The sequence below is a fragment of the Sebastes umbrosus genome, chromosome 4 (assembly GCF_015220745.1).
Source record: "Sebastes umbrosus isolate fSebUmb1 chromosome 4, fSebUmb1.pri, whole genome shotgun sequence".
NCBI lineage: Eukaryota > Metazoa > Chordata > Actinopteri > Perciformes > Sebastidae > Sebastes > Sebastes umbrosus.
Genome location: NC_051272.1, coordinates 10,248,803 through 10,264,367, shown reverse-complemented (window position 1 = coordinate 10,264,367; position 15,565 = coordinate 10,248,803). Strand labels below are relative to the sequence as shown.

Here is a 15,565-nt window from a genome sequence, read left to right as displayed (position 1 = left end):
CCTATTTACAAATAAAGATTTTGCATAAAAACATATGAAGAGCTTCAAAAACATGATGCATTTTTATAGATTAAACTACACAAAAATATATAACATTAGCGCTGAAATGACTAATCAATTAGTTTATCAACAGAAAATTCCCTCTTTATTTTTTCACACATTGTGTTTCCCTGCTGAGTGAATCTTTTATCGCAAACGCTGCAAGCAAATGGTTTCTCCCGTGTGGACAGTCAAGTGTCGTTTCAGGGTTAACTTTTGTGCAAATCTTTTATGACAAACTGTACAACTAAATGGTTTCTCCCCTGTGTGGACAGCCAGGTGTCGTCTCAGACTACTTTGGTCTACGAAACTTTTACTACAAACTGAACAAGTAAATGGTTTTTACCCTTGTGTGGACAGGCAAGTGTCGTTTCAGACTACTATGGTCTGCAAATCTTTTACTACAAAGTGAACAAATAAATGGTTTTTCCCCTGTGTGGACACGCATGTGTTGTCTCAGATGTCCCTTTCGTGTGAATCTTTTACTACACAATGAACAACTAAATGGTTTCTCCCCTGTATGGACAGCCCGGTGTCGTCTCAGATTACTACTGTCTGCGAATCTTTTACTACAAACTGAACAACCAAATGGTTTCTCCCCTGTGTGGACAGTCAAATGTCGTCTCAGAAGACTATGCTCTGTGAATCTTTTACTACAAACTGAGCAACTAAATGGTTTCACTCCTGTTTGGACTCCAGTATGTTTCTGCAGATGTCCCCCATGGCCAAAGCTTCTAGCACATTCAGAGGAGCTAACTGATGTTTTTCCAGTATTACATTCCAGATCACTTACAGGTACTTCATTGTTTTGCAGAGGGTTTAAACCTGACTGGGTCTCCTCCCAATCTCTACTGTCATCAGTCTCAGGTTCTGAGTAGTGTGAAGTCTTGTCATGAGCAGCTGGTTGTAAAGGACTATCTGGATCTGAGTTCCTGGCTGGTTCTGGTCCTCCACAGTCATCTCCATCAGCTTCTGTTCTCTCTGCCACTCTGTTCTCCTCACTTTGGCTTTCATGAAGCTTTAAGGACTGAGCTTTTTCTTCATCATCTTCTTCACTCTTCACAGGGACAGAAGTGAAAGGGAACTTGATATCAGCCTCCTCCAGCCATTGAAGCTGCTCTCCCTCCTGACTGGTCCAGAGTTCCTCCTGACTGGTCCAGAGTCCCTCCTGACTGGTCCAGAGTTCCTCCTGCTCCTCTTTAATGTGTGGGGCCTCTGGGTCCTCCTGGTTCAGACTGGGGCTCCACTCCTGCTGCTCAGGAGAAACCTCTTCGTTAACCACCAACAGCTGCTGCTCATCTGTGGAGAATAATGAAATGCATGCACACATATATTAGAAAACTGTAATTTCATGTTGACAGGATTTTGTCAGACCTGGGAATATCTCACTCCATCTGCCTCTGGATCAAGGACTTCCTGTCTGATCGCTCCCAGAGGGTGAGGGTAGGCCCCCACATCTCCTCAGCCCTCAGCCTCAGCACCGACTCCCCTCAGGGCTGTGTGCTGAGCCCCCTACTCTACACCCCCGACTGTATCCCCACCCACTCCAGCAACAGCATCAAGGTCGCTGATGATACAACTGTGGTGGGGCTCATCTCTGGGGGGGATGAGTCCGCATACCGGGACGAGGTGGAGCAGCTGTCAGTGTGGTGCTCAGAAAACAACCTGGTCCTGAACACTACCAAGACCAAGGAGCTGATCATAGACTTTAGGAGGAAAGGACATTCAGCCCCTGTTCATCGGTGGGGACTGTGTGGAGAGGGTCTCAGACTTACGGTTTCTGGGCGTTCACAGAAGATGACCTGACCTGGAGCGTCAACACCACAGCTATCACCAAGAAGGCACAGCAGAGACTGTACTTCCTGAGAGTACTCAGGAATAACCACCTCACACAAAAACTGCTTGTGTCCTTTTATCGTTGCTCCATAGAGAGCATCCTGACATACTGCATCTGTGTGTGGTTCTCCAGCTGCACAGCTGCAGAAAGGAAAACGCTCCATTGGGGCGTCACCACAGCCCAAAAGATTATCGGCTGCCCTCTCCCCTCCCTGGAAGATCTGTACAGTTCCCGCTGTTTCAGGGAAGCACAGAATATTCTCAGGGACCCATCCCACCCTGGACATTCTCGCTTTGAACTGCTGCCTTCAAGCAGATGTTTCAGGACATTGAAAGCACGGACAAGAAGACCAAAGAACAGTTTTTATGCTAGAGCCAAAACTGCACAGCACAGCAAAAACTTGAACATCTTGTAAATATTGTAATGGAAAATTACATTGCATGTAGTGATGTCTCTTTATGCAACAGTGGAAAGTTACTGTCTGTGTGCTCTTTGTCTCATGTAGTGGGAAAGTACTGAGTGTTGACTTTTACTGGGACACTGTCTGAGTAAAACAACTCCTTATCTGTGTAAAACAACTCCTTTTCTCACAGTCCCTGTTGTAGATTTCTATATAATCACATTGTAATAATCTCTTGCAGTGCACTCTTCTGCAGACTTTGTGTGACTCTGTATAACCAGTGCCTCTCTCTTCTTGCAAGAATAAAATTCAACAAAGACATTTCATCCGTTTGAGATCTTTATTTCAACGTTCATTAGGACTCATCTTGGAATATTGACAGAATTTCCATTACAATATTCACTGTGCAATAATGATATGAGTCGTGAAATACCTGCAGAATGTGAATGTCTTGTGTGTGGTATGTGTTTTTATTATTATTTATTTTTTATAGTTTTAGAGGCACGTTATTGTTTATGTTTCTTGCACTTTTTAAGGATTGCATTTAAATTTCGTTGTACTTGTATAATGACAATAAAGATATATTCTTCTTCTATAAAATGGTACCAACCTGCTCTGTGTAACCGGACTTCCGGGTGTAAAACAGCGTCCAGTAGTTTCCGTTGTCGGTGATTCTCTCTTGAACTGAACTCCAGTTCCTCCTCGTACTCTGCTATCGTCCTTTCAAACAGCTCAAATATCTCATCAGCAGCCGCAGTTAGTCGCTGGTTCACAAAAGCTCTCAGCATTTCAACTTTAGACATCTTCACTAAATCCCAGTACCGTGTCCTCCAGACACACTCCGTTAAAAACGGTGAGCTCACTCTGACACGAGCTGTGTTGCTAGGTTACCTCTGTCTCCGTCTACTTCCTGTAGCAAGCTAACTTCATTAGCTTCGTAGGACACCAGGAGACAATGTAGACGTTTTCTACTAAAAGGGACCAACACAGAGTCCATTCAGACAGGTTTATCTGGACATTGTGGCTCCAGTTTCATCTCTATCGATTAGTCCCTGAGACGAGCGCTGTGTGGCCGAGTTCCGTCTCCCGTCTATTTGCAGCTAACTTCAGTTAGCATTCTTGGCTAACGGAGATGATTCTGAGGTTAAACGGCCCGAAAATGAGCACAAAGTCCAGTTAAACAGGTTGATCCAGACATACGGGCTCTGCTGGTTCACTCCGGTTGTATCTGATGAACTACGGGACGGAAAGAGCAGAACTCACGGAGGACAAGGACCCGGGAACAAACCTCTTCAACCGGACTCCTTATTGCTCAAGTTAGACACGGGGAACTGCTTCCGGTACATCTCCTCCTTCAAAATAAAAGTGAAAAATCATTTGTTATAGTAAGCTAAGTCAAGTCATTTTATTTAGAAATCACAAAAGTCGACCATAATACTGTATAGGGGACATAAAATACTTTTAATCAATGAATACATGTAATACCTAAAAATACAGTGATTGTGTAGCTTCATTTGAGCTAAAAAAGGCTTATTTTGGAGTCTGTATCAGCCTTCTAACAGTTTTTAGCTAATCAGTGTTGTACCAAGTCTTGCCCTCAGTACTTTAATCCTGCTGGAAAAAAATGGCTCAACAAGCATCTCTGCAGCTTCATTTATTTCTGCTGCTCTCACCAACACACTTGTGTTTTTTGACCTGATGGAGATAAGGGAATCTTTTATTGCACACTGATCAACTAAATGGTTTCTCCCCTGTGTGGACAGCCAAGTGTTGTCTCAGATGTGCCTTTCGTGCAAATCTTAAACTACAAACAGAACAACTAAATGGTTTCTCCCCTGTGTGGACAGTCAAGTGTTGTCTTAGAGTACTATGGCGTGAGAATCTTTTACTACAAAGTGAACAACTATATGGTTTCTCCCCTGTGTGGACGGCCCGGTGTCGTCTCAGATTACTACTGTCTGCAAATCTTTTACCACAAACTGAACAACCAAATGGTTTCTCTCCTGTGTGGACAGTCAAGTGTCGTCTCAGAAGACTATGGTCTGTGAATCTTTTACTACAAACTGAGCATATAAATGGTTTCACTCCTGTTTGGACTCCAGTGTGTTTATGCAGATGTCCCTTGTGGCCAAAGCTTCCAGCACATTCAGAGGAGCTAAATGATGTTTTTGCAGTATTACATTCCAGATCACTTGCAGGTACTTCAAACTTCTTGTTTTGCAGAGGGTTTAAACCTGACTGAGTCTCCTCCCAATCTCTACTGTCATCAGTCTCAGGTTCTGAGTAGTGTGAAGTCTTGTCATGAGCAGCTGGTTGTAAAGGACTATCTGGATCTGAGTTCCTGGCTGGTTCTGGTCCTCCACAGTCATCTCCATCAGCTTCTGTTCTCTCTGCCACTCTGTTCTCCTCACTTTGGCTTTCATGAAGCTGTGAGTACTGAGCTTTTTCTTCATCATCTTCTTCACTCTTCACAGGGACAGAAGTGAAAGGGAACTTGATATCAGCCTCTTCTAGCCATTGAAGCTGCTCTCCCTCCTGACTGGTCCAGAGTTCCTCCTGACTGGTCCAGAGTTCCTCCTGCTCCTCTTTAATGTGTGGGGTCTCTGGGTCCTCCTGGTCCAGACTGGGGCTCCACTCCTGCCGCTCAGGGGAAACCTCTTTGTTAACCACCAACAGCTGCTGGTCATCTGGGGAGGATAATGAAATGCATGCACACATATTAGAAAACTGTAATTTCATGTTAGCAGGGTTTTGCATTTCTCTTTGCAGAATTTGTGGTATGCCTTATCTATGACTTACTTATGTTTTATATTCATGTCTGTGCTATGTGTTTTACCTGGGGGACAATAAAGTTAAATTTGAAAGAATAAAGTTTTTTTCATACTAAATGTACATTTACTGATTGTCCATTCAAATAAGACCATCTCTTAAAATAATTTTGAACAGATATGTGTTTATAGTCGAAAGGATTTTTGTCCAAAGTGAGATAATATGCCGTTTTTCTTCTCAAATACAAGAAACTATGGCTGTATTCAAAACCGCCTTACATACTGCATACTGCGTTCCTCAGTAGTATACAGTATGTGAAGGTTAAAGCGATGTATTTTGCAGTATGCTAGACCAGGCTTTAGCCTTTAAACCAGCTCCTAATCAACTGGAAAAAAAATGAACTCATACCATAACTGCAATATTATCGAAAAATACAACTTTGAGTTTGTTGTTTATGTTATGCTTGTTTACTTTCTAAGATACTGCAGGTTTAAACAATTTATTCTAACAGCTCATAGTGAAATAAGACAAACAGGATCATCAACGAGGGGAGACGGGAAATATAAAATAATCTCGACAAAATTTACGTTACTCAAACTGTTTTTTCAGTTACAGCAACTAAACAGTGGACTGATCTCCCTACAGATATTAGAGTAATGTTAAAAGGGTCATGTTGTCTCTGCAGGTATCTGTCTGCCCTGTCAAAGGCAGCTCTTTCCCTCGCCTCTTCCTTCGCCACTCTGCTGCTCTGTAGTAATGAAATAGCTACGGAAAAAGTAAAAAACAAGCCGGTATTGGCTGCTGTTGTTGTAACCGTGGCCAGTACCGTTCCAGCGCTTTGCATTGTGGGATACAGTAGGCAAGGTAGACTGGTCCGATGCATACTGGAGATTTTTTCCGAAACAGTATGACAACCAGGTATTTTTGGCATTGTGTAGATTTTGCTTTTGTTCGTATACTACATACTACATTTTGGCCAAATCAGTACGTACTAATAGTATAGTATGAGGTTTCGAACACAGCCCGAATACTTGAATTTTTCTAGTATTGCAACTACTAGGTGTGTCCTCAACCAAAGAAACTCTTAGTCGAAGAACACTCATACGATTTTGTTGACTAATCGATTAGTTGATTTAATCGATAGATCAGTGATTAAGGTTACATAATATATTCAATAGTTGTAGTGTCTGGTACCACTGACTCAGTGAACTAAAGTGTTCTACATAGATTTCAGGAGTGGCAGACAAATAAATTGAGTGGCAGAGTGGCAAAAACTTAATTTCAGACCCTGACTATTACTATAATACTTTTACTTCAGTAAAGGTTCTGAGGTTTCCCAGCAGTTTAAAGTGATAATAAAACAGTGAACCGGTACCAACCTGCTCTGTGTAACCGGACTTCCGGGTGTAAAACAGCGTCCAGTAGTTTCCGTTGTCGGTGATTCTCTCTTGAACTGAACTCCAGTTCCTCCTCGTACTCTGCTATCGTCCTTTCAAACAGCTCAAATATCTCATCAGCAGCCGCAGTTAGTCGCTGGTTCACAAAAGCTCTCAGCATTTCAACTTTAGACATCTTCACTAAATCCCAGTACCGTGTCCTCCAGACACACTCCGTTAAAAACGGTGAGCTCACTCTGACACGAGCTGTGTTGCTAGGTTACCTCTGTCTCCGTCTACTTCCTGTAGCAAGCTAACTTCATTAGCTTCGTAGGACACCAGGAGACAATGTAGACGTTTTCTACTAAAAGGGACCAACACAGAGTCCATTCAGACAGGTTTATCTGGACATTGTGGCTCCAGTTTCATCTCTATCGATTAGTCCCTGAGACGAGCGCTGTGTGGCCGAGTTCCGTCTCCGTCTATTTGCAGCTAACTTCAGTTAGCATTCTTGGCTAACGGAGATGATTCTGAGGTTAAACGGCCCGAAAATGAGCACAAAGTCCAGTTAAACAGGTTGATCCAGACATACGGGCTCTGCTGGTTCACTCCGGTTGTATCTGATGAACTACGGGACGGAAAGAGCAGAACTCACGGAGAACAAGGACCCGGGAACAAACCTCTTCAAGCAGACTCCGCACTGCTCAAGTTAGACACGGGGAACTGCTTCCGGTACTTCTTCTTCTTCTTCTTTGGGTTTTTAAGGCAGCTGGCATCCTTTGTGTTGAATTGCTGCCTCCTTCTGGTTTTATCCGTCCACTACCCTACTCTACTACAGTCTCTACTCTACTCTACTCAACTCTACAGTTTTTTCATTATTGGATTATTAGTGCTGATACCTTAACATGTAAGCAGCATTTTGATGTCTATTTAGAGGAACAGTGTGTAACATTTCGGGGGATCTATTAGCAGAAATGTAATACAATATTAATAACTATGTTTTCATTAGTGTATAATCACCTGAAACTAAGAATCATTGTGTTTTCGTTAACTTAGAAAGAGTGGGTCCTCTTTACGGAGTCTGCCATGTTGCTCCGCTATGTTTCCACAGTAGCCCAGACACACACACATTCAATACTATCTCTAGTCCAAACCAACGTGTTCCAAAATCGCTGGAGTGCCCCTCCGAAGACTAGTCTCATTCTATGAGCTGTACCCAGATCCCCCACCCCCAGTTTCAGATGCTCCCTCTGCCGTTATGCCTCCCCAGGTGCTCTACCAACCGGCGCAAAGCGTCGTTCATTCCGTTCGCCATTCGTCTGATGACCAAGGAACTGGAGAGCAATTCTGGGCTCTATCTGGAGCTTGGCGCATGGAATAAGCAAATACCGTGTGGACTATTTCCTTATCATCTATTTTATCGTTATTATGACTTTCATTCTTTTTAAAATGTGAAAAAGTGCAGTATCAGCTCAACATAGTTCCGAATAGCTATTTTGCTTGTAACTGTCTCTCTGTGTATATGTCTGTTTCCTGTCTGTTTTTATTCATGCCCAAAACTGCCTTCATAGATTAATAAAGTTGTATTGAATTGAATTGAATTTCACAAGTTTAGTGGGGAATTGTCTCTTTGGTGGAACTGCTAACAACTGAGAGACATCTGAACCTTGACTGCTTAATTGTTAAGTAGTCACTAGACAAAAAGACTTGTAACCACTTGTTTAATTATTAAAATGTACCGTGATTAAATGTTTCAAACTCCATGTCTTGAATGTAAAATTGTAAGCTGCAAAGTGACCAGTATACTATATATGTGATCTGAATGTAGCTCAATTTCTCCCTCTGAAATATAGTGGAGAATGAGCAGTTCAAGAATCAACTGTTCATGTTTTACACACAATGAGAGATCAATTCAAGACCAGGAGAGTCCATTATTTGAAATAATTTGTTATTGGATGCTAAGTCAAGTCATTTTTATTTAGAAATCACAAAAGTCGACCATAGTGCTGTATAGGGGACATAAAATACTTTAAATCAATGAATACATGTAATACCAAAAAGAACAGTGCTTGTGTAGCTTCATCTTAGCTAAAAAGGCTTATTTTGGATTCTGTATCAGCCTTCTGACAGTTTTTAGCTAATCAGTGTTGTACCAAGTCTTGCCCTCGGTACTTAAATCCTGCTTGAAAAAATGGCTCAACAAGCGTCTCTGCGGCTTCATTTATTTCTGCTGCTCTCACCAACACACTTGTGTTTTTTGACCTGATGGAGATAAGGGAATCTTTTATTGCAAACTGAACAACTAAATGGCTTCTCCCCTCTGTGGACAGTCAAGTGTCGTCTCAGAGTACTATGGCGTGAGAATATTTTACAACAAAAAGAACAACTAAATGGTTTCTCCCCTGTGTGGAAAGTCAGGTGTTGTCTCAGATGTGCCTGTCGTGCAAATCTTACACTACAAACAGAACAACTAAATGGTTTCTCCCCTGTGTGGATAGTCAAGTGTTGTCTTAGAGTACAATGGCGTGAGAATCTTTTATTACAAACTGAACAACTAAATGGTTTCTCCCCCGTGTGGACAGTCAAGTGTTGTCTCAGATGTTCCTTTTGTGTGAATTTTTTACTACATACTGAACAACTAAACGGTTTCTCCCCTGTGTGGACATAAAAGTGGCGAATCAGATTTCCTTTTACTGTGAATTTTTTATCGCAAACTGAACAACTAAATTGTTTCTCCCCTGTGTGGAAAGTCAAGTGTTGTGTCAGATGTTTCTTTTGCATAAATGTTTTACTACAAACAGAACAACTAAATTGTTTCTCCCCTGTGTGGACAGTCAAGTGTCGTCTCAGACTACTACGGTCTGTGAATCTTTTACTACAAACTGAACAAATAAATCGTTTTTTCCCTGTGTGGACAGTCAAGTGTTGTGTCAGATGTTGCTTTTGCACAAATGTTTTACTACAAACAGAACAACTAAATGGTTTTTCCCCAGAATGGACAGCCAAGTGTCGTCTCAGATTTCCCTTGTTTGTGAATCTTTTACTACAAACTGAGCAACTAAATGGTTTCACTCCAAAGCTTTCAGCACATTCAGAGGAGCTAACTGATGTTTTTGCAGTATTACATTCCAGATCACTTACAGGTACTTCATGGTTTTGCAGAGGGTTTAAACCTGACTGAGTCTCATCCCAATCTCTACTGTCATCAGTCTCAGGTTCTAAGTAGTGTGAAGTCTTGTCATGAGCAGCTGGTTCTAAAGGAGTATCTGGATCTGAGTTCCTGGCTGGTTCTGGTCCTCCACAGTCATCTCCTTCAGCTTCTGTTCTTTCTGCCTTTCCGTTCTCCTCAGTTTGACTTTCATGGAGCTGTGAGGACTGAGCTTTTTCTTCATCATCTTCTTCAGTCTTCACAGGGACAGAAGTGAAAGGGAAGTTGATATCAGCCTCCTCCAGCCATTGAATCTGCTCTCCCTCCTGACTGGTCCAGATTTCCTCCTGACTGGTCCAGAGTTCCTCCTGACTGGTCCAGAGTTCCTCCTGCTCCTCTTTAATGTGTGGGGCCTCTGTGTCCTCCTGGTCCGGACTGGGGCTCCACTCCTGCTGCTTAGGGGAAACCTCTTTGTTAACCACCAACAGCTGCTGGTCATCTGTGGAGAATAATGAAATACATGCACACATATTAGAAAACTGTAATTTCATGTTAACAGGGTTTTGCATTTTTCTTTGCAGAATTTGTGGTATGGCTTATGTACTAATTATGTTTAATGTTCATGTCTGTGTTATTGCTTTACAAGGGAGCAAAACAATAAATAATAAAGGTTAATCATACTAAATGTGCATTTACTGATCCTCCATGCAAATAAGACCCATCTCTTGAAATACTTATGAACAAATATGTATTTATAGTCAAATGTATTCATGTCAAAAGTGAGAAAATATGCAATTTTTCTTCACTAGGTTTGCAACTACAGACTACTTTCATTATTGATGAATCGTTTAATTCATAAAGTGTCCGAAACATAATGAGAAATACCCATCACAATTTCCCATAGCCGTGGTGAGCTGTGAGCAGATAGTTCTATTTACATGGGAGATACAGAGCTAACATGTAGCTACATTACAGAGCTAACATGTTAGCATGTAGCTACATGAGACGGTGTGTAAACACAGATGTAATATGTTAGCATGTAGCTACATGTGACAGTGTGTAAACACAGTGAACATCAGGGTGGAAAATAGAAGATGTGAAACAGTAGAAAGTTAATTATTTCTGGTAAGAGACACCTGATAAACGTATGAAAGTAATCAGAGTAATGGTATATTATTTACTGTAAGAGCTGTCTCTATGTTACCATGACTGCAGACCGGTTAACGTTCCATGTTAACATAACTGCAGGTGGAATTAAAAATACTGTGTATAATTAATATTGTCGTCTGTCTACTCAAATAAAGTTTGACTGGCGGAGTTTAAGGGGTCATGCATTGAACATGTACTGTGCTAACATTGAAGTAAAGTGCCTGGAAGCTGAGCTCGAAGTAGTTGTTATTGTGTATGAAAGAACCTAACACAACATGGTGGCAGTGGTGGAGCTGCTTTGAGCGACGGACTGGAGGAAAGACGGCGCACGGCTGCAAAAAAAGAGCTTCCTGCTAAAAAAAAACAACAAAAGTAGTAGTGGGCCTTAAAAAGTCATCACTGTCAGAGAGGATGCAACTTGATAAGGACCTTACCCTCACAAAAGCTATTGCCATGGCTAGACAGTCAGAGGAAATAAAGCGTCAACAGATGGATTTGAGAGGGGAAATGAGTGCTAGCAAAGCAGCTATGGATGCTATGCACATCAAGAGAGGGAAACAGCTCAAATACAAAGGCAAGGAACAGACACGGACAACCACAAGCTAAGAAAACAGTGCCGAGCAGAGCAGAGCATGCCCCAAATATGATAAATCCCCCTTTCATCCAGCATTCCAGTGCCCAGCTAAGAGTGCAGAATGCTACAGCTGTGGTAAATGTGGAAATTATGGGAAAGTATGCAGGTCAACCAGCACAGTGAATGAGGTTGCTGAGGACTATGCATAGACTGTTTCTAGGAGAGATGGCTTCCGGTGAGGAACCATGGATGGCCTGTGAGAGGTTTAATGATTTCATCCTTGGACTACATTTTGAGCTGGAAACTGACCACAAACCTCTTGTGAATCTACTAGGAGGGCAGGCTCTGGACTCGCTGCCACCTCGGATACAGAGATTCAGGATGCGCTTGATGAGGTACTCTTACACCATCACACACACACCGGGGAAAAGCCTCCCAACAGCTGACACGCTCTCTCGCTCCCCACTCAAAGATGGAGCTACACGTGCTGATGGTGACCTGATGGAAGATACGAATATCTATGTTGAGTCTGTGCTGGACAATCTCCCGACAAGTGACAGATATCTGACTGAGCTTCTTGAGCAGCTGTGTGCTGACAGTGTTTGCACGCAAGTCATGAAATACTGTTTAAAGGGTTGGCCAGACAGGAACCAGTTGCAGGGGCCGGTCAAGCACTATTGGAAAGAGAGGGCAGTGCTAAGTGTGCATGATGGACTTCTCCTGTGTGGCACCAGGTTAATTATACCTGCTAACATGAGAAATTATGTTCTTGAGAAAATACATGAGGGCCATCAGGGGTAGGAAAATGCAGAGAACGTGCTGTACAAACAGTGTGGTGGCCTGGACTAAGCAATCAGATAAGTGAGCTAGTCCTTAACTGCAGGGAATGTATCAAAGAAAGAGTGAATGCTAAAGAACCCCTGATGCCAACCAAACTTCCAGACAGGCCCTGGCAGAAACTAGGTGCAGATTTGTTCACTCTAAGAGACTGTACCTATTTGCTAGTGGTGGACTATTTCTCTAGATATGTAGAAATAGCACAGCTCAGTCCAACAAGGTCCACAGATGTGATTATTCATGTTTGCACGACATGGTATCCCAGAGACTTTCATGAGTGACAACGGCCCACAATTCTCTGGACACGACATGAAGGAGTTTGCAGTTGACTATGGTTTTGAGTATGTGACCAGTAGCCCTGAATACCCCCAGAGTAACGGCGAGGCAGAGCGCGCTGTTCAAACAGTGAAAAACTTGCTTGAAAAGGCCAGAGACCCCTATCGTGCCTTACTGGCCTACAGAGCGACACCTCTGAGTAACAGCTACAGCCCTGCCCAGCTAGACATGGGACGTTGCCTTCGCACCACATTCCCTACCCTTCCAGAGAAGTTGAAGCCGGCTCTCCCAGACCTGCTACAACTCCATCGTGAGGAGAGGGAGCAAAGATAGATGGATGCAAAATGTTTCAATAGGTGTCACAGAACAAAGGATCTTGCAAAACTGTCACCTGTGGACCATGTTTGGATCTCGAATGCAAAACCATAAGGCAGAGTGACGTCCGTACACCACAGCCCACGGTCTTACCTGGTCAGCGGGCCACAAGGGATACTGAGGAGGAATCGTCATCATCTTGTGCCGATACCAGCGCCAGAGTCTCAGAGTGAGAGTGAGAATCAACATGAACACATGCCGGAAGTCGACTATTCTGCTGAAGCAGGTTCAGAGCATGCCTGGCGTAATTAGAACGAGGTCGGGCAGAGAAGTAAAAATACCACAAAGACTTAACCTGAGACTGAAAAAAAAAATATATATATATATATATATATATATATAAAGTCCAACTGTGCATATGTTTTATGGACGTTATTTGAAAAGGCAATATGATTTTGGTATTTGAGAAAAAAAAAAAAAAGGAGATCATAGAAAATGTGATTGTGTATACTATGTGTGGAATTGAATTGAACAGCTCAGGTTCACTTCGAATTTAAAGTAAGGGGGATGTTGTGTAATGTAATCAGCCAGTCATGTGACCTGGAGATGATGTCATGAGCCGGGTCAATGTAGTTCGGGGTCAGGCACGGCCAGGGGGGGCGGAGTTTAAGGAGTCATGCATTGAACATGTACTGGCTAACGTTGAAGTAAAGTGCCTGGAAGCTAAGCTCGAAGTAGTTGTTATTGTGTATGAAAGAACCTAACACAACAACATCAAATCAATGTTTCATATCACCTGTTTCAACAGTGTAATTACATAAAGCCTTTGTGAAAGAACATGTTATATTTATCTCAGATGATGGGAGTTTCTGCTGGTTTGTGCAGACTAACAGAAGTAGGAGCAGACTTTTCTTATAGTTACGAGGCGGAAGCGAGAGAGACACTCTGTGGGCGGGGTCACTTAGCTGGAGGTTCTCCGTTGCCTTCCACTGTGTAATTGTCTGAAATATATTAATTATTCCTTTTTTTAAATATTTTTGAGAATTACAAGTTTTTTTAACATGGTCATGGAGCATATACTGTATACTGTATATTTGTATTCTGGGGGTATCGTTCCTATGCAGAGGGTAGTTTAGTTTATTTATTGACAACACTGAGGGCGTTTTATATTTAAATAATTTATTTATTTATTGTGTTGAGTTGAATGTGCTACTTATTTTGTACTGTAATTACGTTATGCCTTTTCTACCTTTTTTCTTTTCTTAAAGCTGACTCGGTGTAAACTGCTCAGAATCCCAATGTACTTATAGGAGCAAATGGCAAATAAAACTCTTGAATCATCTAACAGGAAACCCTTATATGGCATGAAATTCGTTACCGACATCACCAAAGTAAGGAAGTGCTGCTCAACGTTTTTTCAGACCCATTTTCGGACAGATGGAGCAGGAGAAAAAGAGAGAGGATGGTCTTTTATGATACTATGCTGACCTGTAGACACACTGGGGACAGACATTGATGTTTAAACGACATGGAAAAGTGCATTTTGCATAATAGGTGACCTTTAAAGGTTCCGATGCTTCCTCCACCACTGGTTTCCCAGCAGTTTAGAGTGATAATAAAACAATGAACCGGTACCAACCTGCTCTGTGTAACCGGACTTCCGGGTGTAAAACAGCGTCCAGTAGTTTCCGTTGTCGGTGATTCTCTCTTGAACTGAACTCCAGTTCCTCCTCGTACTCTGCTATCGTCCTTTCAAACAGCTCAAATATCTCATCAGCAGCCGCAGTTAGTCGCTGGTTCACAAAAGCTCTCAGCATTTCAACTTTAGACATCTTCACTAAATCCCAGTACCGTGTCCTCCAGACACACTCCGTTAAAAACGGTGAGCTCACTCTGACACGAGCTGTGTTGCTAGGTTACCTCTGTCTCCGTCTACTTCCTGTAGCAAGCTAACTTCATTAGCTTCGTAGGACACCAGGAGACAGTTCAGACGTTTTCTACTAAAAGGGACCAACACAGAGTCCATTCAGACAGGTTTATCTGGACATTGTGGCTCCAGTTTCATCTCTATCGATTAGTCCCTGAGACGAGCGCTGTGTGGCCGAGTTCCGTCTCCGTCTATTTGCAGCTAACTTCAGTTAGCATTCTTGGCTAACGGAGATGATTCTGAGGTTAAACGGCCCGAAAATGAGCACAAAGTCCAGTTAAACACGTTGATCCAGACATACGGGCTCTGCTGGTTCACTCCGGTTGTATCTGATGAACTACGGGACGGAAAGAGCAGAACTCACGGAGAACAAGGACCCGGGAACAAACCTCTTCAACCGGACTCCGCACTGCTCAAGTTAGACACGGGGAACTGCTTCCGGTACCACTTCTCCTTCAAAATAAAAGCGACCAAACTTTGATTTACAGTCCCGTGTCTCTCTGTATTGGTTGTGCAGCCGCAGAAGGCCCCCTGAGAATCTTATTATTTCATACAGTTTACTATATTATTGGATTTTTATTGCTGCTACATTAACCTACCTTGCTGATACCTCTTTTTACACTTCATACTGTGAACCTTTGCACATTCCTTGGACAATTGTGTACATTTCTGTACAAAATTACCACTCATAAATATTGCAGTTGTTTTATTTTAATTCCAATATATTTTACATATTTTTATAGTATTTTTCATATTCTTGTAGGAAGTTTCTTCTATTTTATTTTCATTATTTCATACAGTTTAGTATATTATTGGATTATTATTGCTGATACCTTAACCTACCTTTGCTGAAGGCTGTGGCTGTAGAGCAGGTCGTCCACCAATCGGAAGGTTGGTGGTTCAATCGCCGGTTGCTCC

At 42.4% G+C, this 15,565-nt stretch overlaps 3 protein-coding genes across 3 annotated transcripts; all 3 read right to left on the bottom strand.

Annotated features, from left to right (window-relative positions):
• Positions 1-125: 125 nt before the first annotated feature.
• Positions 126-3,582, bottom strand: LOC119486342 (zinc finger protein 771-like). The gene is made up of 2 exons (XM_037766391.1): positions 2,887-3,582; positions 126-1,338 (listed from the first exon to the last, which is right to left on the bottom strand). Exons 1-2 carry the CDS (start codon positions 3,077-3,079, stop codon positions 356-358), a joined length of 1,176 nt encoding a protein of 391 aa, XP_037622319.1. The 5' UTR covers positions 3,080-3,582; the 3' UTR covers positions 126-355.
• Positions 3,583-3,716: 134 nt separating this feature from the next.
• Positions 3,717-7,170, bottom strand: LOC119486343 (zinc finger protein 771-like). Its single transcript, XM_037766392.1, has 2 exons — positions 6,425-7,170; positions 3,717-4,963 (listed from the first exon to the last, which is right to left on the bottom strand). The coding sequence occupies exons 1-2, from the start codon at positions 6,615-6,617 to the stop codon at positions 4,008-4,010; spliced, it is 1,149 nt and encodes a 382-aa protein (XP_037622320.1). The 5' UTR covers positions 6,618-7,170; the 3' UTR covers positions 3,717-4,007.
• A 1,207-nt stretch (positions 7,171-8,377) lies between these two features.
• Positions 8,378-15,106, bottom strand: LOC119486300 (zinc finger protein OZF-like). The gene is made up of 2 exons (XM_037766336.1): positions 14,360-15,106; positions 8,378-10,068 (listed from the first exon to the last, which is right to left on the bottom strand). The coding sequence occupies exons 1-2, from the start codon at positions 14,550-14,552 to the stop codon at positions 8,639-8,641; spliced, it is 1,623 nt and encodes a 540-aa protein (XP_037622264.1). The 5' UTR covers positions 14,553-15,106; the 3' UTR covers positions 8,378-8,638.
• Positions 15,107-15,565: the final 459 nt, after the last annotated feature.

Coding starts and splice junctions, on each gene's coding strand:
- LOC119486343 (XM_037766392.1), bottom strand. CDS start 6,617: ATGTCTAAAGTTGAAATGCTGAGAGCTTTTGTGAACCAGCGACTAACT. Junction 4,964..6,424: donor AGTCCGGTTACACAGAGCAG/GTTGGTACCGGT, acceptor TATCCTCCCCAG/ATGACCAGCAGCTGTTGGTG.
- LOC119486300 (XM_037766336.1), bottom strand. CDS start 14,552: ATGTCTAAAGTTGAAATGCTGAGAGCTTTTGTGAACCAGCGACTAACT. Junction 10,069..14,359: donor AGTCCGGTTACACAGAGCAG/GTTGGTACCGGT, acceptor TATTCTCCACAG/ATGACCAGCAGCTGTTGGTG.
- LOC119486342 (XM_037766391.1), bottom strand. CDS start 3,079: ATGTCTAAAGTTGAAATGCTGAGAGCTTTTGTGAACCAGCGACTAACT. Junction 1,339..2,886: donor AGTCCGGTTACACAGAGCAG/GTTGGTACCATT, acceptor TATTCTCCACAG/ATGAGCAGCAGCTGTTGGTG.